At 48.7% G+C, this 26670-nt stretch overlaps 1 protein-coding gene across 2 annotated transcripts in view; it reads right to left on the bottom strand.

Annotated features, from left to right (window-relative positions):
- Positions 1 to 26670, bottom strand: part of LOXHD1 (lipoxygenase homology domains 1) — a 199897-nt gene that overhangs the window by 73995 nt on the left and 99232 nt on the right. The window contains exons 18-26 of one of the 2 annotated variants that reach the window (XM_032602844.1): positions 25076 to 25236; positions 22079 to 22547; positions 21484 to 21638; positions 19240 to 19373; positions 10800 to 10966; positions 9943 to 10047; positions 5605 to 5733; positions 4316 to 4480; positions 3636 to 3817 (exon numbers count right to left, since the gene is read on the bottom strand). In XM_032602844.1, the coding sequence (XP_032458735.1) occupies positions 3636 to 3817; positions 4316 to 4480; positions 5605 to 5733; positions 9943 to 10047; positions 10800 to 10966; positions 19240 to 19373; positions 21484 to 21638; positions 22079 to 22547; positions 25076 to 25236 (1667 nt within the window). Of the gene's footprint in view, positions 1 to 3635; positions 3818 to 4315; positions 4481 to 5604; positions 5734 to 9942; positions 10048 to 10799; positions 10967 to 19239; positions 19374 to 21483; positions 21639 to 22078; positions 22548 to 25075; positions 25237 to 26670 lie in introns of those variants that run through there. The other variant, XM_032602845.1, reaches the window with a different exon arrangement.

Raw genomic sequence — 26670 nt, 5'->3', positions numbered from 1 at the left:
CAGCACCCCATAACCACCCCCCACAGCAGTTCTCAGAAGTTCGCATTTACCTGTGTGATAAAGAAGGTGTGATACCTTCTTCTCTACAACTGAAAGCCACAAGGGTAGGCATCACATCTGTTTTGCTCATCACTGCATCCCCAAAGCCCAGAACCTAGATTCTCAATAACTACTGGCTGGAAGGATGAAAGAATGATTGTTTCCTCATTTGAAAAATGGGTATGACAAAGTCAGCTGGGTTCTCTCACATGCAGTGCTGAACCTTAACCACCAAGGTATGTATGAACATCCCCTTGAATGAAAAAGCTGATTACGTGTGTGCCACAGTGAGTCCCTGAAATTCAGGAGCTATGATCTCCCGTCTCTCCTGCCTGGAGCCTATGGGCATAAGGTGCAAGGGAGGAACTCAGTCAGGAGTGACTGATCCCCAGATTCTTCCCTCGGAGCCCTCTAAGGAAGCAGGGAGGTGGCCAGACACAAGGCAAGGCAGCCACTCAGCTGGCACCTGTCTCCCCGGCTCTCTCTCTCTGCCAGGCTGCCCTCCATCATCCCACCAGGTCCCACTCCAGGGCCTCTCCCAGTTCTCATGTGTCATATTCTCTTCTGAAACGGTGCTGTATGTATCAGTTCACACCCTGCCTCAGCCCTATGGGGATCTGAGCAATCACAGGTGGATATAAACAAGGAAGTCGGGGTAAAGGGAAAAGAGGGTAGGGAAATATGGTTATAGCCAGGTGCTCTGGCTCATGGTTGGTCCACGGAATTCAGGCCTTTTGCTTTGGCAGTTGGGGGTTAAAGAGGGTGTGCAGACTTGAGTTTCCTGGTAGCAACTGTGCAAAGCTACCTGCCTGGCCTGCTCCATCAAGGTCTCAGTGCTACAAAGAGACGGCTCCAGGATGGATGAGAGCTCCCGATGAGTGAATGGCATCTGAATGAGTGATTGAGTCATTCATCAAATGCAAAGCCTCTATAACTCTAGACAGATGTGGCCTGGGAAGGAACTAGAACAGCTCCCACCGCTGCATACCCTCCACACACACACGCCCACAGTCAGCAGCCATGGGAAGGCCCATCAGCACTGCTTGAGAAACCTCCCCCTATTCCCACCCCACGTCCATCCTTCCCAGTTGCAGCCCTACGAGCTGTGTGATCTAGACAAGGCACTTGACCTTCCAGGTCTCAACTGCCTCATCTATCAAATAGGAAGATTGCTCAGCTGAAGGCAGAGGCATGGGCAGAGCAACCCTTCGAGGTCACTCCTACATCTAAGATCGCAGACGTGCTTCTTCTTGTCAGTGATTCTCTCCTTCCAAGTGACCAATATGGCGCCACATTGCTGGAGACGCCCTGAGTTAACAAGATGCTATAACTGTCATTGCTTCTGCTGCCCGGCAGCTCCGCTTCAACTCCCCGCTGGCCAGCTCACCCATGCATCATCAGAGAAGTGGTGTCCCCCACGAGTCCCCGGGCTTTCTGAATCATTAAACGGAGACCAGTGATTTCACAGGGCCTTATCCTTTGGCAACAGGAGAAACAGGAAGCTACGGGTGAGATCGTGGCTCACAGAACCTGCACTCAAGGACGCTGAGCTGCCAGGCAGCTGGCGAATGGGATCGTTTGCCAGCCTAACTCTTGGAATGGTGACTTGGGACACCGAGTGCTGAGGACAAGGTTGGCACGTGGGAAGTGCTCAGTAATTATGAGCTATTGTTATTTTCCCAGCCGATCCGTGTGTCTGAGGACGAGGCCACGGAGAGAGGGTGGGGCTTGCTCATGAGTTAGAGGCTGAGCAGAACCAGAACGCAGGGTTATGGGCTCGCAACCCAGTGCTCCACCTCTTATCTGAAGATCAACTGGAAAAGAGAAATGGAGAGACAGGGACACAAAGCGATCTCATTTGTTCCTAAGCTCTCATACATGCAGCTCCCAGATAGATTTGAAAAGAAATAAGATAGCAACAAATTGCTGGCAACTTATAGCTGCCCATTAGGCGGACTTCATTAATAAAACTCCCCAGAAGCCATGCTGAGGTGTAATCACAGCTCGGGCCCCTGACGGCATCAGGCTTGCATGACGCACACGCCTTGACATCTCGGGTGGGTGAAGTGTTGCTCTGTGTGCGTAGATGAATCACCCTTGAATTTTCCTTGTTGAAAAACTCCACCAAGGCGGCGCAGTGGTTGAGAGTCCGCCTGCTGATGTGGGGGACATGGGTTCGTGCCCCGGTCCGGGAGGATCCCACATGCCGCGGAGCGGCTGGGCCCGTGAGCCATGGCTGCCGAGCCTGCGCGTCCGGAGCCTGTGCTCCGCAACGGGAGAGGCCACGGCAGTGAGAGGCCCGCGTACTGCAAAAAACAAACAAAACTCCACCAAGGTGGCAAACTTCCCAGAAGTGCTGACTGCTCCCAGAGAAGGTGGGGAGGGGAAAGGGAGTCCCCCAGGGCAGACACAGCCCGAGGAAGAAGGAAGGGGCTCTGGACTTTGTTTCCCACCAGAAAGTAAGGGGCACATCTGAAAAGGTCCCCACTACCTGGCTCCCATCTCTCGTCCTGCAGAGTCATCCCCTTTAGGTCCTGCTCCATCTCGTCCTCTACCCAAGTTGCATCACTCTCCTCCTGTCCCCTCTGGCCAAACCTCAAGCCACTTGCTGTGTTGACTTCCACCTCTGGCCGTGATGTTCCCCTCGCTAGGAATGCCTTCCCTCCCTGTTCCCGCTTATGTCCACTTTCAGGTCCAGCTCAAAACCACCACTTCCAGGGAGCCCTCTCCCATCTCCGAGCACCTATAGCAGTCTCAGCCAGCCCCGCTGTTTGCCCTCATCACCATGGACTAGTCTACTACAGCGGCTAAGAGCACATATTGCGAGCCAGTCCTCTTGGCTTTGAATCCTGCTTCCACTATGCTTTGGTCGTGTGATTTCATGTAAGCTACTAAACTCTGTGCCTCATTCCTACCCCCAGGATCAGTTACTATGATGATCGCCAGACTCTCTCATTAGCCTCGTGTGAGATCTGGAGTTCCCCAGCTGGACTGCAAGCCCCTTGCAGGCATAGTCTGGGTCCTCTTCTTCCCTTGTCTCTCCCACCCCACCTGGCACGCGGTGGAGTGCACAGGGAGGTACGGGACTGAGTGCAGAGAATACCAAGGTGTGGATGTGGTGACATACATCCACAGTAACCGTCGAACGACTCTCAGGCCAGAGTTGAGGGGGAGCCGAGGAATATACGGATGCTCTTTTGTATATGAGAGGATTGGCTGTAGCTTAGCAGACGAACGGGAGACAATTGTATGACGAGGAAGCCTGGAAGCCGGCTCTCTCCACGGGTCTCTGTTGTTGGTAGCACTGGAGATGGCCCCAATGGAACTGGAATTGTGCTTCTAGCTCCCTAAGCCCCATGCACTCATGATCGCCTTTGATTCAGACACTAGTCCTGGAAGGGCAGGTTCACTGTCCTCCTGGCTATTCAGATGCACTGAGGCTCAGAGAGGTTGGATGAACTGCCTGTCTCCCTCACTCACAGCAGTGCATCAGAGGGAAGGCACATGTCAGACTCTGGACAAAGGGCTCCTTCTTGTCTTCTGGTCCATCCCGCCCCCAGTCCTGGCTCCCCCGGCTGCCTGCCAGACCCAGGTACCTCCATTATGAAGCGGGAGGCGGACTTCCTCTCAAAGAACAGCTTCTGCTCCCTCTTGTTGGTGCATAGGTACTTCTGCTGGGTGCACACAGCATCGCAGCCATAGATGATGATGAAGATGTTTGCGTCTGTCCCAGCGGCAAAGACATCACTGGTGTAGAGGGTGATCTCGTAAGGGACAACTAAGGGTGGGGGACAGAGGGCAAAGTCAGAGGGGAGGTGAAAACAGGACACAGGCAGGTCAAGTTCTTCACGAGCACCACCACCCCAGATGGTCCCTTCACTGGGAGCTGCTACCCAGGGACCTGAACCCTCACATGGTTGCCTAGCAACCACAGGGTGAGGGGAGGTGTTTTGTCATGCCTAGTGCCCACAGAAAGCTCCCATCACCTCAGACCAGGGTCTCCGTGCCTCTCCCATCACAGAGCTAGTACAACAGACTGGCTGAAAGCACAGGCACTCTGCCTGTTGTCACCAGCTAGTTTGGGGTACAGTGTGGAATACATCCCATATTTCCTTTCCCTGGGTCCAGGGCTCTGTCCACAGCCAGCACAGGGCCAGGGGAATTTCCAAGGTGTGCCTGGCCAAGGGTCAACACTGGATGATGGACCGGGACTGAGTTGGGGTGGTGAGCAATGGGGTGCAGGAGGAGGCCCAGCCTTGCTGTGCAAGATTCCTACATGGTGTATACAGCCTTGTCTGAAGTTCCGCGTGGAAGAGGTCCCTGACGATGGCACCATCGTCTTCACTCTTGGCCAACCAGCGGCCACAGGGGAATGTCATGCACCTTCCAAGGGATGGGGCGTCCACCTCTACCCAGTCTACAAACCAGCCTGGAGCCTTGCCTGGAGGGAAGGAGACACAGAACTCATCAAGGACCTCTACACAGATGGTTTTCTGTGAACAACTTCAGGGACTCCAAACATCCTTCCCTACTCGACGGCTGGCGCTTATAGCTCCACCGTGAACATGCCATCCCTTTTGCTTACAGCATTACTGAACTGATTCCCCTGCACCCAGCTGAAGGTGGGTCACACTCCAGCCTACTGTCAGTGAAATTAGCAAGAGCAAAGGAGCATGGGGAGGAGATGACGGGAGGCAGAGAGTCTGAGGGGAGGGAAGCGAGCACACTGTCCAAGGCGGAAGGTGCTCCAAAGAGGGAGCCCAGAGATGCCAGAGAGAGCCTGTGTTAACGAGGACTCCATAGTTCCACCCAGTGACGGGGTGAAACACTGGGCTCCCAGTTTGCGATGCATGAAGGCAAGGGAAACTAGTGAAGGATCGATGCTCCTCCCTGGGAAAATGAGTGCTCAGGTTTAAAGAAAGAAATGGAAGCCAGGCAGAGACCCTGTTCCTCAGTCCCAGAGGGAAGGAGGAAGGCCTCCTTCCTCAGGCTTAGAAGATATGGTTTGAAGACCAAGAAAATGAGTCTGCTTTACTGAGAGAGAACAAACTTGGGCACAGCTTTTGTCTGGCTGCAGTGGGTTCTGGGAAGAACTGGCTCCATCAGTGGTTCTCAAAGTGAAGCCCCCGGACTAGCAGCCTCAGCATTACCAGTGATAAACATAAACTCTCGGGTCCCACCCCAGACCTACTCCAACCAAAGGCTGTGGGTGGGGCCCAGAAATCTGTGTTTTAACAAGCCCCCCAATGTGGCTCTGATACACATTCAAATTTGAGGACCAATGATCAGGGATTGTCAAATCTGGCTGCCCACTGAAATTTCTCAGAGTGCGGTTTTGGGGAAAGCTTTAAAAGTCACCAGCGTCCTGGCTCCTCCCTGATCAATTTGACCAGAATCTCTGCGTGCAGCCAGGACTCTACCAGACTGGAGGAACTGAGGAAGCTGTGTCATTATGGAAGGCAGATGACATCCAAGTCTACCTCAGATTCTTGCCTAGACACCCATGGGGACCTGACCATGGTCCTCACGTTCTTAGCCAGGAAAAGAGGGAGGGAAGGCAGAGACCTGTGTTGTCATGGCCGATCCTGACTTTCCACAGATCTCCCAGGTCCAGGGTCTCCACTGTGAAGATTTCGATGCTGTCCCTCTCAAACTTGTCACTGTTTGTCTTGGAGGATTTCAGGAGGGTCATTCCTGCCAACCAAATGACCCCAAATGACTGGCTGGGCCTGAGACCTCCCAACCTAGTCTGACCACCTTTTTTCGTCTCTCCTCATAATGACCAAATTTCTGAACTTTCATCAAATTTAGACTGTACAATTACCATCCACTTGGGGTCTTTGGCATTTTGTGTGTGTATGTATGTCCTTTTATTAAGCTTTACAATAATCTTTTGACATATATATATATATAATTTTTTTTTTTTTCTTTTTTTTTGCGGTACGCGGGCCTCTCACTGTTGTGGCCTCTCCCGTTGCAGAGCACAGGCTCGGGACGCGCAGGCCCAGCGGCCATGGCTCACGGGCCCAGCCGCTCCGCGGCATGTGGGATCTTCCCGGACCGGGTCACGAACCCATGTTCCCTGCATCGGCAGGCGGACTCTCAACCACTGCGCCACCAAGGAAGCCCTTGACATATATATTTTTATTTCCAGTTTGCATCTAAAGAAAAGGAGACACACCCAGAAATTAAGTGCCTTATCCAAGGTCATCAGAAGGAAGTGCTGGGGCCCTAAGTCAATGTGTGCTCCCCTTTCACAATCCCCACGTGTCTCCATGGCCGGGAGGAAGCCAGTGACAGAGCCACCCTCCCACGCTCCCTGGTGAAACAGGGCCTCCCCTGCAGGGATGGGGCATGTGGAATTCTCTGGAGACTCTTATTTGGATGACAGAAGGAGCGTTGGCTTCAAATGCCCCTGACCAGCCATCTCACATACATTATCTGTCCTGGGACTCTGGCTGCGTGTCAGTCTGAAATTTAAGGTGGTTTCAGGATCATCACCATCTCCTCCTGCCTCAGCTTTCAAGTCTCCTTAACCCTGTAAGTCCCACCTCATGTAGGAAGTCTTCTGATAATCTAGACTCATTGCAGACTGGTTTCAGCACACAGAGTCAGACAGACCTTGGTTAGATGCCCGGTTTTGCCACTTAGCATCTGGGTGGCCTTGGACAAATTACTTAATTCCCTGAAACTGGTTTCCTCGAATGTCAAAAGGGATGGTCTTCCCCATAGAGTCGTTGTGAGTATTTAATAACATGATGACTTGCGTCTTCAAGAATGTGCCTAACACATAGCAATTCCTTGGCAAATAAAAGCAGTTGTTAGGGCCCCTCAATTTCATTGACCATGGCTCAGTAACTATTGCAAGGACGTTCATTTATAAGTTTTGGCCTGATTCATTCATTATATCTGCATTACCTAACCTAGTAAATAATAATAATAATAATAAATGTTTTATTGAGTGTCATTTTGTCTCAAATATTTTACATGTTCAATTTCATTAAATACACAACTCTATGAGGCATGTACTAATATAATCTCCATTTTACAAATGGGGGAAACTAAAGCACAGAGAGATTAAGGAACTTGCCCAAGGTCACACAGCTAATAAGTGGTAGAGCAGAAGTTTAAACCAATCAGTCAAGCTTGAGTCCATGCTCTATATCACCACAGTGCTGAATTAGAATAAGAGCACCCCAAAGTCAGGGATTAAGCTCCTTCATTCTTCAGCAATTCTTGGCATAGAGCTCTGGACACTCAGGGTTTTGAGCAAATATGGGATGACTACATATTTGAGGGACTGGTTCCTCTCTGAACTCAGACAGGATGGCTGGACATATGGTCCAAGTGGATGGCTGACTCCAGCACTATATTCCACCTTCTCTGATTGCGTTGACAGAGGCTCCAGAAGGACCCCAAGACTCCCTGAGCATCTCATACGGAGAGTACCATGGAACCCACTGGCTGAATCTCACTGGAGGTTGGGAAGAGCCACTGGTTCCCAGGTTGTTATTGAGGTAGAGATAGAGTTAGGGCTACCTCTGCCTTTAGAACAGAAGGAGAAAGCTGGCAAAAGACACAGAGAAGAGATCACTCTCTGTTTGGACTGAGGAGCCCGTTTGCTACAGTTTTGAAAGTCAAACAGAGTGACACCTCAAGGAACGGCACAGGAAATGGTAAAAACTTTCAGAAAGGCCTGGACAAAGAATTGGGCACCATTACTTGGGGAGAGGATACCGAAGGGAAGATGATTGACATGGCTTCCAAAGGTGGTAGAGGTGGTAGAGGCAGCAGTGAGGACCAAGAGAGGGCAGGGGGCTCTCTGACCCCAGAATGCAGTAGGCCTGACTTAGTAAGATTTAGGAAGAATTTTAAAAGAACTGGTATTCACAACCGGGGCAGACAAGTCATCTCACAGGGAGATTTTTAAGAAGAAAGGAATTGCCTTTCTCTGTTGGGGCTAGTTGCATGAAATCTTTCAAGAGTCAGAGGCATGCAAGAATACACAATGAGGAAAGGATAGCCTCTCCAATAAATGGTGGAAATGGATGTCTACGTGTAAAATACTTAATTTGGACCCTTATCTCATACTGTACATAAAAATCAACTCAAAATGAATTACAGATTTAAACAGAAGGACCGAAACTGTAAAACTCCTAGAACAAAGCATAAAAGAAACACTTTATGACATTGGTCTTGGCAATGATTTCATGAATATGCCACCAAAAGCACAGCAACAAAAAATAAAATTAACAAGAGGGACTACATTAAACTAAAAAGTTTCTACACAGCAAAGGAAACAACAGAGTGAAAAGGCAACATACAGAATGGGAGGAGCTTCCCTGGTGGCGCAGTGGTTGAGAGTCCACCTGCCGATGCAGGGGACACGGGTTCGTGCCCTGGTCCAGGAAGATCCCACATGCCACAGAGCGGCTGGGCCCGTGAGCCATGGCCGCTGAGCCTGCGCATCCAGAGCCTGTGCTCCGCAACAGGAGAGGCCACAACAGTGAGAGGCCCACGTACCGCAAAAAAACAAAAGCAGAATGGGAGAACATATTTGCAAACTATATATCTATAAGGGGTTAATCACCAAAATATATAAAGTAATCTTACAACTCAATAACAAGAACCCAGTTAAAAATGGGCTAAGGACTTAAATAGACATTTCTCCAGAGAAGACATAAAAATGGCCAACAGTATAAGAAAAAAGGCTCATTGTCACTAACCATGAAGTAAATGCAAATCAAAACCATAATGAGATATCTCACACCTGTCAGGATGGTTACTATCAAAAAAACAAAAGGGGACTTTCCTGGTGGTCCAGTGGTTAAGAATCTGCCTTTCAGTGCAGGGGACGTGGGTTCCATCTCTGGTCAGGAACTAAGATCCCACATGCCACGGGGCAAGTAAGTCTGTGTGCCACAACTACAAAGCCCACGTGTCACAACTAGAGAGAAGCCCTTGCACTGCAACAAAAAGCCCGGGCACCACAATGAAAGATCCCATGTGCTGCAAGTAAGACCTGATGCAGCCAAAAATAAATAAATTTTAAAAAACCCAAACAAACCAAAAGACAACAAGTGTTGGTGAGGATGTAGAGAAATTGGAACCCCTGCACACAGTTGGTGGGAATGAAAAATGATGCAGTTGCTATGGATAATAGTACGAAAGTTCCTAAAAAAGTTAAAAAGAGAACTACCATATGAACCCACAATCCCAATTCTGGGTATATATCCAAAAGAATTGAAATCAGATTCTTGAAAAGTATTAGCGTTCATGTGTACATTGCAGCGCTATTCACAATAGCTAAGAATGGGAAAAATCCTAAATGTCTATTGACAGATGAATGGATAAAGAAAATATGGTATGTACACACAATGGAATATTATACAGCCTTGTAAAAGGAGATTCTCCAATATGCAACAATGTGGATCGTTCTTGAGGATATTATGCTAAGTGAAATTAGCCAGATACAAAAGGATGAATACAGCATGACTCCATTTAAGTGAGGTATCAAAATCAAATTCATAAAATCAAAGACGGAAATGATAGTTATCAGGAGCTGGGGATAGGAAGAAATGGGGGTTTAATAATCAAGGGGCATAAAGTTTCAGTTTAGTAAGTTTAATAAGCTCTAGAGATCTGCTGTACACCACATACCTATAGTCAATGACCATGTATCGTACATTTAAAATTTGGTAAGAAAATAGATTTCATGTTAAGTATTCTTCATAAAATAAAATAAAATAAAATAATAAAGAGAATTTTAAAATATGGTTTCTTAAAATAAAAGAGAGAAAGAGGGAGAGTCATGTCCAGTATTTCCTTGGAAAATTGCACTGAATCTCCCAGTCTCCCTGGAGGGGAACGTGGGTGAACCTCGGCCCTGCGTTGCTCTCTTACCAGTGTCATCTTGAGTGCCAAAGAGTGTGATGAAGACATTGGCATCGGTGCCCGCATTCTTCTTGTCCCCGGTCTTTATGGTCACTGAGAATGTGGTAGATTTATCTGCCAGGAGAAGAGTGTGGAGAAGTGAGTGGTAGATTCCACCTCCCATGAAGGGAGGAGGAAGAAAATGTACTGAGCATGTTTCTCTGCTCGTGTTGGCTGTTTTTATGAATCACTTTACTTGTAGCATGTGTTCTTCTGCAGCCGCCTTTAGTCTGGAAACTTCCTGAAGGCAGAGATGAGGTCCCCCCACCCCACGTCCAGCTCACTCAGGAAACCCTCAATCAGTAAAGTTGTAGGATGCTTGGGGAAGACTTGGGGTGACTGTGGGGTTCAGAGACTCAACAGCCAGGAGCCCTGGTGTGACTCCTTCAGGTTGGGAAGTTTTAGGGATGCATGTTTCAAGGAAGGGAACACAAGCATCATAGAACTCTTGAAAGTTCATTCTTTCCCTTGACGAAAATACCCATATTGAGAGTCTATAATGTGCCTGGAGGGGAGGACACAAAACTAAGTCAGAGTCAGCTATAACTATTCTATTCTATTCCATTCCATTCCATTCCTTCCATTCCATTCTATTCCTGACAATAACTCCATGCTAGGCCATGTACTTTATACCCAGCCATATGCTAGACATGTGAGAATACGCTCCCTTCACCTCCCCATTCTTGCCATGGAGGAATGAGAGAACAGATAGATTCCCAGGGAAGGAAGTGCCCAGAGCCCACAGGGGAAGGAAAGATGGAGACCTATTGGGGAGAGACAGAGGAAAGGGGTGCTGGAGGGGAGAAATCAGCTCTAGGTTAGGAAACCTTTCTGCTCCAGGGCCAGGTTGTCGAGGGGGTTGCTGTCATCTCCCCCACCCTCCTCATCCTCGCTTGGTGGCAGCACATAGGACTCATCCACTGGCAACAGCTCCCTGGACAGCTGGCCATCATCCTCCTCCACTGCCAGCCAGCGCTGGCACGGAAAGTAGTACCTGTGGGGACAGGGGGTTAGGAGAATTGAGGGGTGTCTCTTTGGAAAGGTGTCATGAAACAGTAGTCATGGGCTGAGGAACGAGAGGCCATCATGGGGCCCAAATGCTCCCCTGTCTTCCCCTGCACCCCCAGCATTGCCCTCCCATCCCACCTAGCCTGGGAGTCACCCCATTAGTCCCTTGGCTGGAGTAGACAACAAACATGGGATGTGGTTTCCATACAACCCCACTGCAAATGGCTGGGTAACAGTGCCTGGAGCACAGAAAACCCTCAGTCAGGGTCCTATTGGAGGAATCTAGAGGAAAAGGGGCTTCTGGGGACTGTTCCAGCCTTTTCTACAATCAACCTGTTAGCCAGAGCCACTTTGGCAGAGAATGTTGTACACATAGGAGGGGCTTCATACCCAAGGGCTGAATTAGTGGATTTTAATGGAATGACCCAAATATGCTTCTGGAAGGTGCAAAGAGTATGGCTAAGGAGCTGGCACAGCAGACAGCGGGCGCCACCCAGGGAAGGGAGGTCCAAGGTAGACTCCTCAGTGGAGAGGCTGAACCCAGAGCAAGGAAGGCGCCTGCACGGAAGGGAAAGAAGGACTGGGGCCGAGAGAGGCAGCAGGGTGCGGGAAATGAGGACTCGCCTCTAGAGCCAGACTGGGGTTGAATCCTGGCTCTGCCGCCTACGGTCACGTGAGCTTGAACAAGTTTCTTTACGTCTTTGTGCAAAGGTTGCCAGATTTAGCCAATAAAATCACAGGACTCCCAGTTAAATTGGAATTTTAGATAAGCAAGTAATAATGTTTCAATATAAGTATGCCCTATCTAGTATTGGGGACATACTTATACTAAAACATTATCCATTGCTTATCTGACATTCAAATCGAACTGGCCATTCTGCGGTTTATCAGGCAACCCTCTGTAGAATGAGGATGATAGTGCCCGTTTCATAGCTGGTTGTGAGAATTTCCTGACTCAAACATCTTTAAGTGCTTCAAAAAAATGCCTGGCTCTCAGTGTGCTCTTGGTTAGGAATTTGCTAAAACTATGTGAAAATGATGATGATTCTTCTTACGCTTCCTTTCTTCCTCTTCAGTCCATGCCTGGGATCTCTGGAGATTGTGGGCTGGACAGTTCCCACTGGGCCCCTGAGCTTCCAGAACAACTCAGAGGGTTTGGGGATGCAGCCCATCTCTACAGCCCCATCTGCACCCCTTCCCCACCGCTGTCCAGGTGCATAAGATGCATTCAGGGTCTGGTCAAAGTCTGGAGAGGTGGGAGCAGTATAGGCCAGGGGTCTCGTCCCTGTCTGAGCCCCACCTCCTCCTACAGTCCTTACTGCTTCCCAACGTCAGCATGGTAGAGGGGCAGCGCCAGAGGACGCCACCTCGGCCCAGGGGCTCGGATGGGGCACAGAGGGGCAACTGTGTATTGAGAGATGTGGATTTAAAGGGTGGGAGGAGCTCAACCTTGGGAGATATAAACCAAATTGCTATGACATTAGTGTTTAAGTGAAAAATGTATATCGTTCCACTTCTCAGGTTTCAAATATATGAGTGGGAAAGTTAAACTTTTACTAATTTATGAATAATAGGCTTTAGTTCTAAATTATGGCTGATTAAGGGAGAGAGACAGAAGTAAAGAAAAGAGTGGGATTGGGGCCGAGGTGGAGTAATGAGAGTATGGGAAGCTGGAGGAGGACAGGGACAGAGGGAGAGAGATGCATAAAGAAAGAGCTGGGGGAGACTGATGCTGGGAGAGAAAAAAGTCAGTAAGAGGGGAAGGCACAAGCCCTCCCACACCCGTGAAGAGCGCACGCGTGGGGAATCAGAGCCTGGCTTCTTGGCACCACCCCCGTGGTCCCTGAGATACCTGCACCATGAAGTTAAAGGCTCTTAACTCGCCCATGGCTGCAGCCTCCGCAGGCAGGAGAACCAGAGCTGGAGCCAGGATGGGCCTGAGCGCTGGACGTTTAGCCTCTATCCTCACAGCAACAACAAGCACTCACGGGAGGTCTAGTGGAGGACTGGGCCTACTGGCCCCTCCCCTTCCTCCCACAGGAATGAATCCTGCTCAGGCAGGTCTGCAGAGGGGAGTAGGTAGGGATTTTTCAGAAGCAAAGGGGAAGAGAGGCATGCAGGTGTTCTGGGCAGGTATGCCCACCACTCCACTTAAGCAAGGGCAATGGAAGGAAGAGCCAGGGGTTGGGTCAGGTCAACAGGAGGTTTAAACTGAGCGTTGGAACAAAGCTCGGGGCCACTAAAAGTATGAGTTTCACTTGAAAGTTAAACTGGAATGAGTGGATTGCAAAACTGAACGCTGTAAAATGTATTTAATGTGTTCCCATTTTGTGCAAAAAGGCTGGAGCACATCAAGTATGTCAACTGGTGGTACTGGAAGAGCAGTGTAGCAACAGAGTGGGTCTGGAATTCCAGAACTCTGGGTTTCTGCCCCTGCTCTTCCCCTTACACTCTGTGTGGCTGCTGGGCCCCAAGTTTCATCACCAAGAAGGTCTCTGCGGGGTGTGAGCAGAGGAGGGACGTGGCCTAAGGGCTGGATGGCTGTAGAAACTAGGAGGGCCTGGGTGAAGCAGAGGCACCAGCCAGGAGGCTCTGACCAGGGGGTGCTGAAGATGGGGAGAGGGGGTCTGGCTGAGCTTTTCTGACACAGTGGCGATGGATTGGGGGTGGGGCATGAGCGGCAAAGGGGAGTCAGGGTGGAGTCACTTTGCATGGAGACATATGACTGGGTCCAGGGGCAGCTGAGGGATGAGGTCAGTGTTCATTTACCCTTTTGGCTGCAAAGGCCTTATTCCTGAGCTAATAAAGGTCATGGGAGGCCACAGGCACTGTCGGGGAAGACGGTGTCTCTTCGAGAGAGAGAGCAAATTTGCTGCTCTAATTTTTCTTTCTCTGAACGGCCTTTTTTTTTTAAATTTGAATTCTATTTATTTATTTTTTATATAGCAGGTTCTTATTAGTTATCTATTTTATACATATTAGTGTATATATGTCAGTCCCAATCTCCCAGTTCATCGCACCACCACCACCCCACCCCACCCCCACGCCGCTTTCCCCGCTTGGTGTCCAGATGTTTGTTCTCCACATCTGGGTCTCTATTTCTGCCTTGCAAACTGGTTCATCTGTACCATTTTTCTAGATTCCACATATGTGTTAATATATGATATTTGTTTTTCTCTTTCTGACTTACTTCACTCTCTATGACAATCTCTAGGTCCATCCACATCTCTACAAATGACCCAATTTCGTTCCATTTTATGGCTGAGTAACATTCCACTGTATATATGTACCACATTTTCTTTATCCATTTGTCTGTCGATGGGCATTTAGGTTGCTTCCATGACCTGGCTATTGTAAATAGTGCTGCAATGAAAATTGGGGTGCATATGTCTTTTTGAATTTTGGTTTTCTCTGGGTATACGCCCAGTAGTGGGATTGCTGGGACATACGGTAATTCTAATTTTAGTTTTTTAAGGAACCTCCATACTGTTCTCCATAGTGGCTCTATCAATTTACATTCCCACCAACAGTGCAAGAGGGTTCCCTTTTCTCCACACCCTCTCCAGCACTTGTTGTTTGGAGATTTTTCTGATGATGCCCATTCTAACTGGTGTGAGGTGATACCTCATTGTAGTTTTGATTTGCATTTCTCTAATAATTAGTGATGTTGAGCATCTTTTCATGTGCCTCTTGGCCATCTGTATGTCTTCTTTGGAGAAATGTCTATTTAGGTCTTCTGCCCATTTTTTGATTGGGTTGTTTAGTTTTTTTTTAATATTGAGCTACATGAGTTGTTTATATATTTTGGAGATTAATCCTTTGTTTGTTGATTCATTTGCAAATATTTTCTCCCATTCTGAGGGTTGTCTTTTTGTCTTGTTTATAGTTTCCTTTGCTATGCAAAAGCTTTTACGTTTCATTAGGTCCCATTTGTTTATTTTGTTTTTATTTCCATTTCTCTAGGAGGTGGGTCAAAAAAGATCTTGCTGTGATTTATGTCAAGGAGTGTTCTTCCTATGTTTTCCTCTAAGAGTTTTACAGTGTCCGTTCTTACATTTAGGTATTTAATCCATTTTGCGTTTATTTTTGTGTATGGTGTCAGGGCGTTTTCTAATTTCATTCTTTTACATGTAGCTGTCCAGTTTTCCCAGCACCACTTTTTTAAAAAAAATTTATATTTATTTATTTGTGGCTGTGTTGGGTCTTCATTGCTGCACGCGGCTTTCCTCTAGTTGTGGGGAGTGGGGGCTACTCATTGTTGCAGTGCACGGGCTTCTCATGGCAATGGCTTCTCTTGTTGCAGAGCATGGGCTCTAGGCGCATGGGCTTCAGTTAGTTGTGGCACATGGGCTCAGTAGTTGTGGCTCACGGGCTCTACAGAGCAGGCTCAGTAGTTGTGGTGCACGGGCTTAGTTGCCCTGTGGCACATGGGATCTTCCCGGACCAGGGCTCAAACCCATGTCCCCTGCATTGGCAGGAGGATTCTTAGCCACTGTGCCACCAGGGAAGTCCCCAGCACCACTTACTGAAGAGATTGTCTTTTCTCCATTGTATATCCTTGCCTTCTTTGTCATAGATTAGTTGACCATAGGTGTGTGGGTTTATCTCTGGGCTTTCTATCCTGTCCCATTGATCTATACTTCTGTTTTTGTTCCAGTACCATATTGTCTTGATTACTGTAGCTTTGTAGTATAGTCTGAAGTCAGGGAATCTGATTCCTCCAGCTCTGTTTTTTACCCTCAAGATTGCTTTGGCTATTCCGGGTCTTCCATGTCTCCATACAAATTTTAGGATTTTTTGTTCCAGTTCTGTTCTGTCTGGATGATCTGTCCATTGATGTAAATGAGGTGTTAAAGTCTCCCACTATTTTTGTGTTACTGTCGATTTCCTCTTTTATAGCTGTTAGCATTTGCCTTATGTATTGAGGTGCTCCTATGTTGGGTGCATATATATTTATAATTGTTATATCTTCTTCTTGGATTGATCTCTTGATCATTACATAGTGTCCTTCCTTGTCTTTTGTAACATTCTTTATTTTAAAGTCTATTTTATCTGATATGAGTATTGCTACTCCAGCTTTCTCTTGATTTCCATTTGCATGGAGTATCTTTTTCCATCCCCTAACTTTCAGTCCGTATGTGTCCCTAGGTCTGAAATGGGTCTCTTTTAGACAGCATATATGTGGGTCTTGTTTTTGTATCCATTCAGCGAGCCTGTGTCTTTTGGTTGGAGCATTTAATCCATTCACATTTAAGGTAATTATCGATATGTATGTTCCTATTACCATTTTCTTAATTGTTTTGGGTTTGTTTTTGTAAGTCCTTTTCTTCTCTTGTGTTTCCCACTTAGAGAAGTTCTTTTAGCATTTGCTGTAGAGCTGGTTTGGTGGTGCTGAATTCTCTTAACTTTTGCTTGTCTCTAAAGCTTTTGATTTCTCTGCCGAACCTGAATGAGATCCTTGCCGTGTAGAGTAGGTTTGGTTGTAGGTTCTTCCCTTTCATCACTTTAAATATGTCATGCCACTCCCTTCTGGCTTGTAGAGTTTCTGCTGAGAAATCAGCTGTTAACCTTATGGGAGTTCCCTTGTATGTTATTTGTCGTTTTTCCCTTGTTGCTTTTAATAATTTTTCTTTGTCTTTAATTTTTGTCAGTTTGATTACTATGTGTCTCAGTGTGTTTCTCCTTGGGTTTATCCTGCTTGGGACTCTCTGCACTTCCTGGACTTGGGTGGCTATTTCCTTTCCCATGGTAGAGAAGTTTTCGCGTATAATCTCTTCAAATATTTTCTCAGGTCCTTTCTCTCTCTCTTCTCGTTCTGGGACCACTGTATGTGAATGTTGTTGTGTTTAATGTTGTCCCAGAGGTCTCTTAGGCTGTCTTCATTTCTTTTCATTCTTTTTTCTTTATTCTGTTCCGTGGCAGTGATTTCCACCATTCTGTCTCCCAGGTCACTTATCCGTTCTTCTGCCTCAGGTATTCTGCTATTGATTCCTTCTAGTGTATTTTTCATTTCAGTTATTGTATTGCTTATCTCCGTTTGTTTGTTCCTTAATTCTTCTAGGTTTTTATTAAACATTTCTTGCATCTTCTCGCTCTTTGCCTTCATTCTTTTTCCAAGGTCCTGGATCATCTTCACTATCATTATTCTGAATTCTTTTTCTGGAAGGTTGCCTATCTCCACTTTATTTAGCTGTTTTTCTGGTGTTTTATCTTGTTCCTTCATCTGATACATAGTCCTCTGCCTTTTCATTTTGTCTGTCTTTCTGTGAATGTGGTTTTTGTTCCACAGGCTGCAGGACTGTAGTTCTTCTTGCTTCTGCTGTCTGCCCTCTGGTGGATGAGGCTATCTAAGAGGCTTGTGCAAGCTTCCTGATGGGAGGGACTGGTGGTGGGTAGATCTGGGTGTTGCTCTGGTGGGCAGAGTTCAGTAAAACTTTAATAGGCTTGTCTGCTGGTGGGTGGGGCTGAGTTCCCTCCCTGTTGGTTGTTTGGCCTGAGGTGACCCAGCACTGGATCCTACAGCCTCTTTGGTGGGGCTAATGGTGGACTATGGGAAGGCTCATGCCAAGGAGTACTTCCCAGAACTTCTGCTGCCAGTGTCCTTATCCTTGTGGTGAGCCACAGCTGCCCTCCTCCTCTGTAGGAGAACCTCCAATACAAGCAGGTAGGTCTGGTTCAGTCTCCTATGGGGTCACTGCTCCTTCCCCCTGGGTCCTGGTGCACACACTATTTTGTGTGTGCCCTCCATGAGTGGAGTCTCTGTTTCCCCCAGTCCTGTTGAAGTCCTGCAATCAAATCCTGCTAGGCTTCAAAGTCTGATTCTCTAGGAATTCCTCCTCCCATTGCCAGATGCTAAGGTTGGGAAGCCTGATGTGGGGCTCAGAACCTTCACTCCAGTTGGTGGACTTCTGTGGTATAATTGTTCTCCAGTCCATAAGTCACCCGCCCAGAGGTTATGGGATTTGATTTTATTGTGATTGCACCACTCCTACCATCTCATTGAGGCTTTGCCTTTGGCTTTGGATGTGGGGTATCTTTTCTGGTGAGTTCCAGTGTCTTCCTGTCGATGATTGTTCAGCAGTTAGTTGTGATTCTTGCAAGAGGGAGTGAGCGCACGTCCTTCTACTCCACCATCTTGAACCAGTCTCCCATGATTTTACATCTATCTCCCAGGGCAGGCTTTGCTCAGAGTTGCTCTCTCCACTTGCAAGTGGTTGGAGCTGGCTCAGCACAGAGCCCTTATTGCTGCTCAATACCAAGGAAACAAAGAAAAGAAACTGTACAGCACCAATGGGAAAGGATGGCGAGGGAAGAGGAGGAGATAAGGGGAGCGAGCTCCTGGGGCTAGTTGTGAATCTGGAGCAGGGGCCAGCAAACTATGGCCTGTGGGCCAAATCTGGCCCACCTGCTTATGTATATCCCACAAACTAAGCAGAGATCTCACATCTTTAAATGGTTGAAAAAAATCTAAAAACAATAATATTTTGTGAAATGTGAAAATTACTTGGAATTCAAGTTTCAGTGTCTATAAATGAAGTTTTAGTGAAACACATCCACTTCAATTCACTTAGCATCATCTATGGCTGCTTTTCTGCAGCAAAGGCAAAGTCGAGCAGTTGTTACAGAGACCAAATGGCCCTGAAAACCTAAAATATTTGCTCTCTGGCCTTTACAGAATAAGTTTGCTTATTTCTAGTCTAGAACATTAAAACAATGTCCTGGAAGTCACTTTGTACATGGAGAGACTTATGGGTTCTAAGTCTGGCCATGAGATTGGGCCATGGCAAGGACAGAAAACCTTACTTTCTGAAATGATGGAGTCAAGAACTGGATTGGATGTCCTACCAGACTGTCACCTGACAGGACAAGCAGCTGAAGGGCTGCTCAGGGAGAGGGAAGGGAGGGAGGCAATGCCCACCCAGCCAGCTCCATGGGCCAAACCCACATCCTAGACACCCCCCCCCACCCTCACCCACCACAGCCACACCCCCACCCTCACCACAGCCACCCACACCCACTCACCCACCACAGCCCCACCCCCACCACCCGCCACAGCCACCCCACCACCCACCCCACCCACCCCACCCCACCCACCCCCCCCCACCCTCACCCACCACAGCCACCCTACCCCCACCCTCACCCACCACAGCCACCCTACCCCAACCCTCACCCATCACAGCCACCCCACCCCCACCCTTTTTTCCATGACTACTTCGTGGCAGGCATGGCCTTCCCTCCCTCCCCTCCAGTCCCACTCACGTGATCTCGTTGTTCATGTCAATGATGTCTATTCTGTCCAGGAACCAGCCTGGTCTGTTGCCCGAGTTGTCATGGCGAATCCGAATCTTGGTCAGGGGGCCAAGGTCAATGGCGTAGATGGTGAAGGTGTCTGTCTGGGAAGGGTCAGAGTAGCACACTGGGGGGCAGCCCTCCCCACCTCGCCATCAGCTTCACCTTCCCAGGACCTGGGGCAGCCTGAGACCGGCTGTAAGACCCAAAGCATCAGGGGGAAGGGTGAATGGAAAATTCAGTCAGTTGTCTGGTGTTCAGTCTACTCTATTGGTTTTTGTTTATTGAGTTATCATTAATATACAATATTATATTAGTTTCAGGTGTACAACATAGTGTTTTGCTGTTTTTATACATTATGGAATGATCACCACATAAAGACCAGTTACCATCATTGTTACAACATTATTGACTATATTCCTTATGCGTACATTCCATTCCTGTGTCTTACTTATTTTATAGCTGGAAGTTTGCAACTCTTAATTCCCTTCACCTATTGCACTATTGTCTTTACACCTGCACCTGCCAGGGAGGTCTCACTTTCACTGTGTCCCGCGAGGTGGAGGGAGGAGTAGGAGGGTGACGAAGGTGACCATAAGAGAGGAGTAGAGGAGAAAACAGGTTGGCTGGGCGCTCCCAGTTGTGTTATGGGGAGTGTGTGTGTGTGTGTGTGTGTGTGTGTGTGTACGGCCTGCTGCTTGGGTGTGTGCTGAGACCACGTGCTGCGTGTGCACATACGTGCATAAACTCCTTCAACCATAAATTTTAATTAAGTACCTACTATAAGCCAAAGTGCAAATCTAAAGTGATTGACAGAATTCGGAGTGTAAGACTTGGATTGCTCACCATTCAGGTGAGAAGAGAGACTGTGTACGATACAAGTATACACATATGCACTGGAGGAAGCAGATGATACCAGGACCCATTGAAATTTTGTATACCCTTCACTTAGATTTTGCAACATTTGCTTTCTCTCCCACACTCTCTTGCCCTTTCTCTATTTTTTTTCTGAATCATTTGAAAGTATATGGCAGATATCATGATCCTCTACTCAAATTCTTCAACATAGATTTTCTAAGAACGAGGACATTCTCATATAATCAGAGTACAATGACCAAATTCAGGAAACTTAAAGTCAACACACTATTATCTATCATACAGTCCCTATTCAAATTTCATCAGCTGTACCAGTTACACCCTCTATAGCAATTTTCTTCCAATTCCAGCCATCATAGTGGCTATAATTTTTAAATGAAAGTACTGAAACACAGAAATAAATCCTGATTCTCAGGTCATAGGAAGGCAGTGTTGAAAGAAAAAGCAGGGGATATCTGAAATAAATCAAGCAATGAGCCCAGAAATATTTTTAATGAATTTGGTTTATTTCTGGTTTTCCTCTGTGTTGATAAGGGAATCTGGCTTTGGGACAGGGGCAGAAATGGGAAAGGTGAGATGAGAGACAGTCTAGCCAGAAGATGTAGTAAAATCTCAAAGGACAAGAATGACAGATGTATTTTTCCATGCTTTTCCTACTATACCTAGAAGAGGGAGAGGTATGCATTTCTCTAAATGCTCAAAAGCCTTCGTGGCGTCACTGCCCCAGGATGCAGGTCGGGCTTCTCAGCCTGTCCTTCAAGGCTCTCATGCCCTCACCCCTTAAATTGGTCCCGTCAAGCTTCCCAGAGGCAGCGCCCACCATGGCTTGGCATTAACCACAGCATAGCAAGAAGACCCACTGGCCTCCAACTGGCCTTCCACACTTCCACTCCCACGTCTTTGTCATGCGGTCACATCTTCAGAGAACACCTCTCTCACTGTAATCTTTAGACATGGACACAATAGTCACCCACCATGGCCCAGTTCACATCCCTCCTTCTCACTAAGATTCCCCCAAAGCACCATCTTACGGCCAGCACGTCCTCCTTGAACCCCTGCCCCACTCACTCAGCACCTGAGCAGCTGCTACCTGTACTATCTCCAGTTAGTTGCTGTGGGCTTCCTGGCACTGATCCCCACCTGTGCCTTTCTTAGGTCCCCACCACAAAGCGCCGGTACTTACAGAAGAGGCACTTCCATTCTACCTGGCTGGATTGAACAGACCACACCGCTGGACACAGCAGTGCTGTGCTGGGTGGAGCTGCCTCAGGAATCACCAGAGGGCTCTCTCCATCTGGGTCCCACCCACCGCCTGGGGTCAGAGAGCCCAAGCCCTACCTGCCCCTGCTCAAACTTGTTGGACTTGTCCGACTTCTTTAGGGTCCGCTCTCCCGTGTCCCCATATTCCTCCCCGTAGATGGTCAGGAAGACATTGGCATCGGTGCCAGCCTTGGGCACACTCCCCGTGATCACCTGGACCTCGTAGGTGTTGGCTGGGGACACAAAACACACAGTGTTGAGGACACCTGGGCCTCGGGGTGGACCTAAGGCTCAACCGCTCTGATCTAGCCAGATGGTGGGAGTAGGAAGGACCTCCGGGTACACCCGCATCTACATTAACCTAGAATTGAACCCGTCCCTCCTCCCTATCCAAGACTTCCCTTTGCCATGAAGCCCAAGAGGCTGAGAGTCCTGGCAAAACTCACAGTCAGCAACCCTCCTACCGATGGCCCCCACGTGGAGTTACAGCGAGTTATACCAGGGCTCCTTCCAAGAGTCTCAGGACAAGGGCAATGCCAACCCCAGCAAAGAACTGTCCGTGGAGGCATTTCAGCAGAGGGCAGGTGAGGAGAGCCATGGGCCCCCCACGTGAGAGGAGAGCTGGGCACCCTCCCCCTCCCTGCCACACCCCATGACACCTCCTCAGGCTTACGCTCGGGACCCTCTCGGCCTGCGGGCACCAGCTCCACGACAAGTTCATTGTCCTCCTTGCCCCGGGCCAGCCAGCGGTGGGCGTCGAACTTGTACTCCTCGATCACCTCCTGCATCCCGGGTCCAAATTCCTCCTCCTCCTCCTCCTCCTCGGTCTCCTCGTCCTCCTCCTCCGACGAGGACTCCTCCGACGAGGACTCTTCCTCCTCGTCCCCCTCGTCCTCCTCGTCGCTGCCCTTCTTCTTCTTCTTCTTCCTCTGCAGCTTGGCCTTCAGACGCTCCTTTTTGAGCAGCTGCCGCAACTTGTCCTTCTCCTTCTTCCTCCGCGCCTCCTCCTCGGGCGTGAGGTCCTCCTCCCGCACTGCCGTGTGCCGCAGCCACACGGTGTCCACGAACCAGCTGGGGCTGAAGCCCTCGCCCGTGTGGCCGAGCCGGATCTTGAAGACCTGGCCCACGTCCGCCGCCTCCAGCTGCTCAAAGCGCGGGGCAGTGGCTGGGGGTGGGGGGTGGCATCCGCCCCGCCCCTTGAGGAGCCTGGCTCGTCTTGCGCCAGGAGTGTGGGATGAAGAGGCTGGGACCTCTGAGCTCAAAGTTGCCACCGCTCCTCCTCTCGTGCACGCAAGCCTGGTTTCCCTTCCCGCCTCCCCCTCCCCCCAAGCGGGTGTCCTTCTAAACCCCTGTACAGAGGGCAAAGATGGTCTCCCTCCCTGTCTCTTTCCCCCTTTACACACACACACACACACACACACACACACACCCCACACACACATCACTCATTCCTTTTTTTTTTTTTTTTATTGCGGTACGCTGGCCTCTCACTGTTGTGGCCTCTCCCGTTGCGGAGCACAGGCTCTGGACGCTCAGGCTCGGCGGCCATGGCTCACGGGCCCAGCCGCTCCGCGGCATGTGGGATCTTGCCGGACCGGGACACGAACCCGTGTCCCCCGCAACGGCAGGCGGACTCTCAACCACTGCGCCACCAGGGAAGGCCTCATTCCTTTTTTTTTTTTAATTCCATATCTTCATCTTTATTCCCTCACGCAGAATGCCTTCATTCCTTCCTCTACCTCTAAAACCTATTCATTCTCATTCCTGAGCTTTATTATTACTTTATTTTTTTTAGTTTGTGCTTTTCTGTGCTCTCCTTCCGAACATTTTTTTTTCCAGCATTAATTATATATAAATTTTGCAAGAAGCAAAAAATAAGTGTTATTTTTCAAAAAATAGAAGTCTCCCCCAGGCCCCTCCTGCACACCAGTGTCTCCTCTCCCTGGGAGCTCAGAGGGGAGGGGGCCCAGAGCTTGGCCCGGCCTGGATGCCCTCTTTGCCCATGAGCTCTGGTGTCTGCACATCAAGTGGGAATTCCTGAGAGCAGGAACTGTTCGTTCTTGCTTTTCTCTCCCACTGGGCCTAGCACGTGGCTGGCTCAAAAGGCAGTGTCCGTGGATTTAGCTTTGCTTCAGAGGATCAGGTCCTTGACCTTCGATCTGCCACTCTGTTCTGAGCCTCCTACTGAGGGGTGGTCTGGCCCCCGCAGAGCTCAGGGGACAGCTCACATGGAGTTCCTGCCGGTCGGGCCACTCTTAGGGCTCCCTGTGCTGATGGGCCCTTGCCTGGGTGTTTGACAATCCTTAAAGCCCAGTCCCACCAGTTCTCTGCTTGTGTGCTGGGGAAACTGAGGCCCAGGGCTGTCCTATGAGTTGTTCAGTGTCCCATAATTGGAGCCCAGGCCTAGATGAGAACTCGAGCCTTCTGACTCCCGGTTCATGAAGCCACAATGCAGCCAAAACCATCTTTGTGAGAAAATTATTAGCCAGAATGGAGCCCAGGGCCCCCAGGAAGAGGAACGTTATTTTTCCCAGCTACATAGGGGATGGGCTCTCAATACGGTAAGTCCCTTCTTCAGCACATTCCATCTCCTCTCTAGTGCTTTCCAGGTCACAGCATCCTTGCAAGCCAGCTCACTTGCTGTCCCCTCTCCCCCAATCTGTCTGCCCAGCCGCGAATGCAGCCACCACCATGTGCAGCCATGCAGTCTGTTCACATCCAGAAGATGACTTGCTCTTACATCTGCATGACTTGATTTCCCAAGTACTTTCCCTGACTTTGACTATTTTGATCTTTCCAGGGGCTGTGAAGCAGGCCAGGCAGGTATTATGAAGCTAGGTTTGAGCTGATAAAGAAGCTGAGGCTCAGAGAGGTGAACCGCTCGGGCCCCTGCATCCTCAGCAGTGTAATGAGGGGTTGGACTCCAGGAGGCCCCCTTCAGTGCTAACATTCCAGACACCTGTGACACTGGCCCAGCTCAGCCAGGACCCTCTCTGCTGGGCACTGGGTTAGGACTCTTTGCTGAGGGCCAAGCTGCTTGGGGCACACAGACACTCATAGACCAGCCAGCATGAATACGCTTCACGCACACACAGGCCTGCAGACACACACATGCACACACGCACTCATGTCCCACATAAAACATTCATGTGCCGCCCCCAGGGGCACCACCCTTGCATCCTCCTTCCTCTCCTGTCAACGACATGCTCGCACTCTCATCTCTTTTTCTCCTCTACTCGAAGGGAAGTGAGGAGGCCTGGGGCCCTCAGAACACAGCCGGGAGACTCCAAGCTTCCCAGTATCCTGTTTGGGAGGCACGGCCCCGCCCTCAGGCTGAGGGAGTGGTAGAATCGGAGGCCAAGGCTGGGAATGAATGTAGTAACCAAGGGTCTCATGCCGTGTTTTGCTAAATTAGAATCACCTGCTCCAGCAGTTCTCAGAATTGGCAGCATATTAGTATCTCTGGTAAAGCATTCAGAAACATTCCCAGAAAACACGTCCCACCATAAACGTTCTGATTTAACTGATGCAGGCGTAGACCAGGCAGCCCTTTTTTCCTAAAGCTCCCCAGGTGATTCTAATAAGAAGCCAGGGCTGAGAACCAATCCCTCCACTTTCAGACATCTGCTGGGCCCTCTGTTGACAACCCCACTGCTTTGCCCACACACACCTGGAATGTGTCCTTGGATGCCCGCTCAAACACTTTTGAGCGGCTGGAGAGGAAGAGCACTTCTGTCTTGCCTTCCTCGCCGTAGATCTGCATGTAGACTCGGGCAGTGGTGCTTGCGCCGCCCACATCCCCTGTCCAAATCTCAACCTCGTAGTGGATCACTGGGTGGGCACATGGGGGAGAAATGGGACATTTAGTAATAACAGTAGTAGTAATCATTACAAAGCAAACACTTCGCAAGCCTGTACCCTGTGTCTGGTGCTTCTTAGGCATTATCCTATCCAACCCTCCCATCAATATCATAAACCCCATTATTTCCATTTTGAAGATTGCCAAACTGAGGCTTAGAAGAATTGAGTAGGTGCTGGAAATGGCAAACCCAAGCCATCAGACTCCAGAGCTCAGTTATCCTGTGTGTCACACATGTCCTCTGGAGCCAGGGACGAAGAGTAGTCAGTACACCAGCTGGCACCTCTGCTGTGTGCCTACCCCTGGGCAGATACCACAGTGCAGAAAGAAGTAGAAGTCTGTGTGTTTGTTTCTTTTCCTTATTTCCAGTAAAGGAGGAGGGGTTGAAATGATAATTTTCATTTAAACATATGCACCTTTCAGATGATATCAACAGATACAGCTACACAGAGAATTGTCTGTATTTTGAAGTAGTAATACTTGATCAAGCTGTTAGAGGGTGGAAATGTGTTACAGGTATTTACCCCTAGAGGGCACTTCCCACAGGAGAGCAAAATGTCTCCCAGAACTGTGGGACCATATTTATTCAAAGTGACTATTACAAGACTTGCCCTCTCAGCAATGCTATAAGACAAAATCAATTTTTTTCAAGTTAAGACTTATTTTCAACAAGATGAGGGATCTCCCACTACCATAGCAATGTGAGAAATTGGGGGCTGAAAACAAGAGGACTAGCTGAGAGCCTGAAGAAGTTGAACTAGATGTATTGGCCTCAGCTGGGAGTGAGGGTGGGCTAGCAGATGGACAACAGGGGGACTCAGGAAAAGCCGGCATTGTGAATGGAGAGAACCCTGAACCCAGTTCCCTCTCTCGGTTCTTAGAAAAATAGCAGCCAGGATTATACAAAATTAGGACAGAGAAAAACGAGCATTCAGAGAACGAGAGCCAGCTCTTGGGAATGAATGTGGTATTAGCTGAAATAAAATATTCCAAAGCAACGGTAAAGTCAAGGAGAGTTCTGAAGATCAAAAAGGAAATTTCCCAAGAACAAATGATAGAAAGGTAAGAAAATCAGAGGAAGTCCAGCATCTCACTACAAGTTCAGTTCTAAAGGAAACAGAGGAAATAGAGAGGTGGAAATTGTCAAAGAAATAAATACAAAAAAGGGTCCCAAAACTAAAAAATGCTTCTAGATTGAAGGAGCCCGTGAGTTCCCAGAAGATTGGATGAAACTAAAATCACAAAAGGCAGCGAGGACATCATGAAATTTCAGAATGCTAAGGAGAGAAATAGGATCCTATAGGCTTTTAGAGAGAAAAAACCCAAAGTGTTGGGTAACAGAATGGCATCTGACTTCCCAAATGCAACCCTGGGAGCTAGAGGATGGTAGAATAATTCCTTCTAAA

The sequence above is a fragment of the Phocoena sinus genome, chromosome 14 (assembly GCF_008692025.1).
Source record: "Phocoena sinus isolate mPhoSin1 chromosome 14, mPhoSin1.pri, whole genome shotgun sequence".
Taxonomy (NCBI): Eukaryota; Metazoa; Chordata; class Mammalia; order Artiodactyla; family Phocoenidae; genus Phocoena; species Phocoena sinus.
This window is presented reverse-complemented; position numbering and strand designations above follow the sequence as displayed.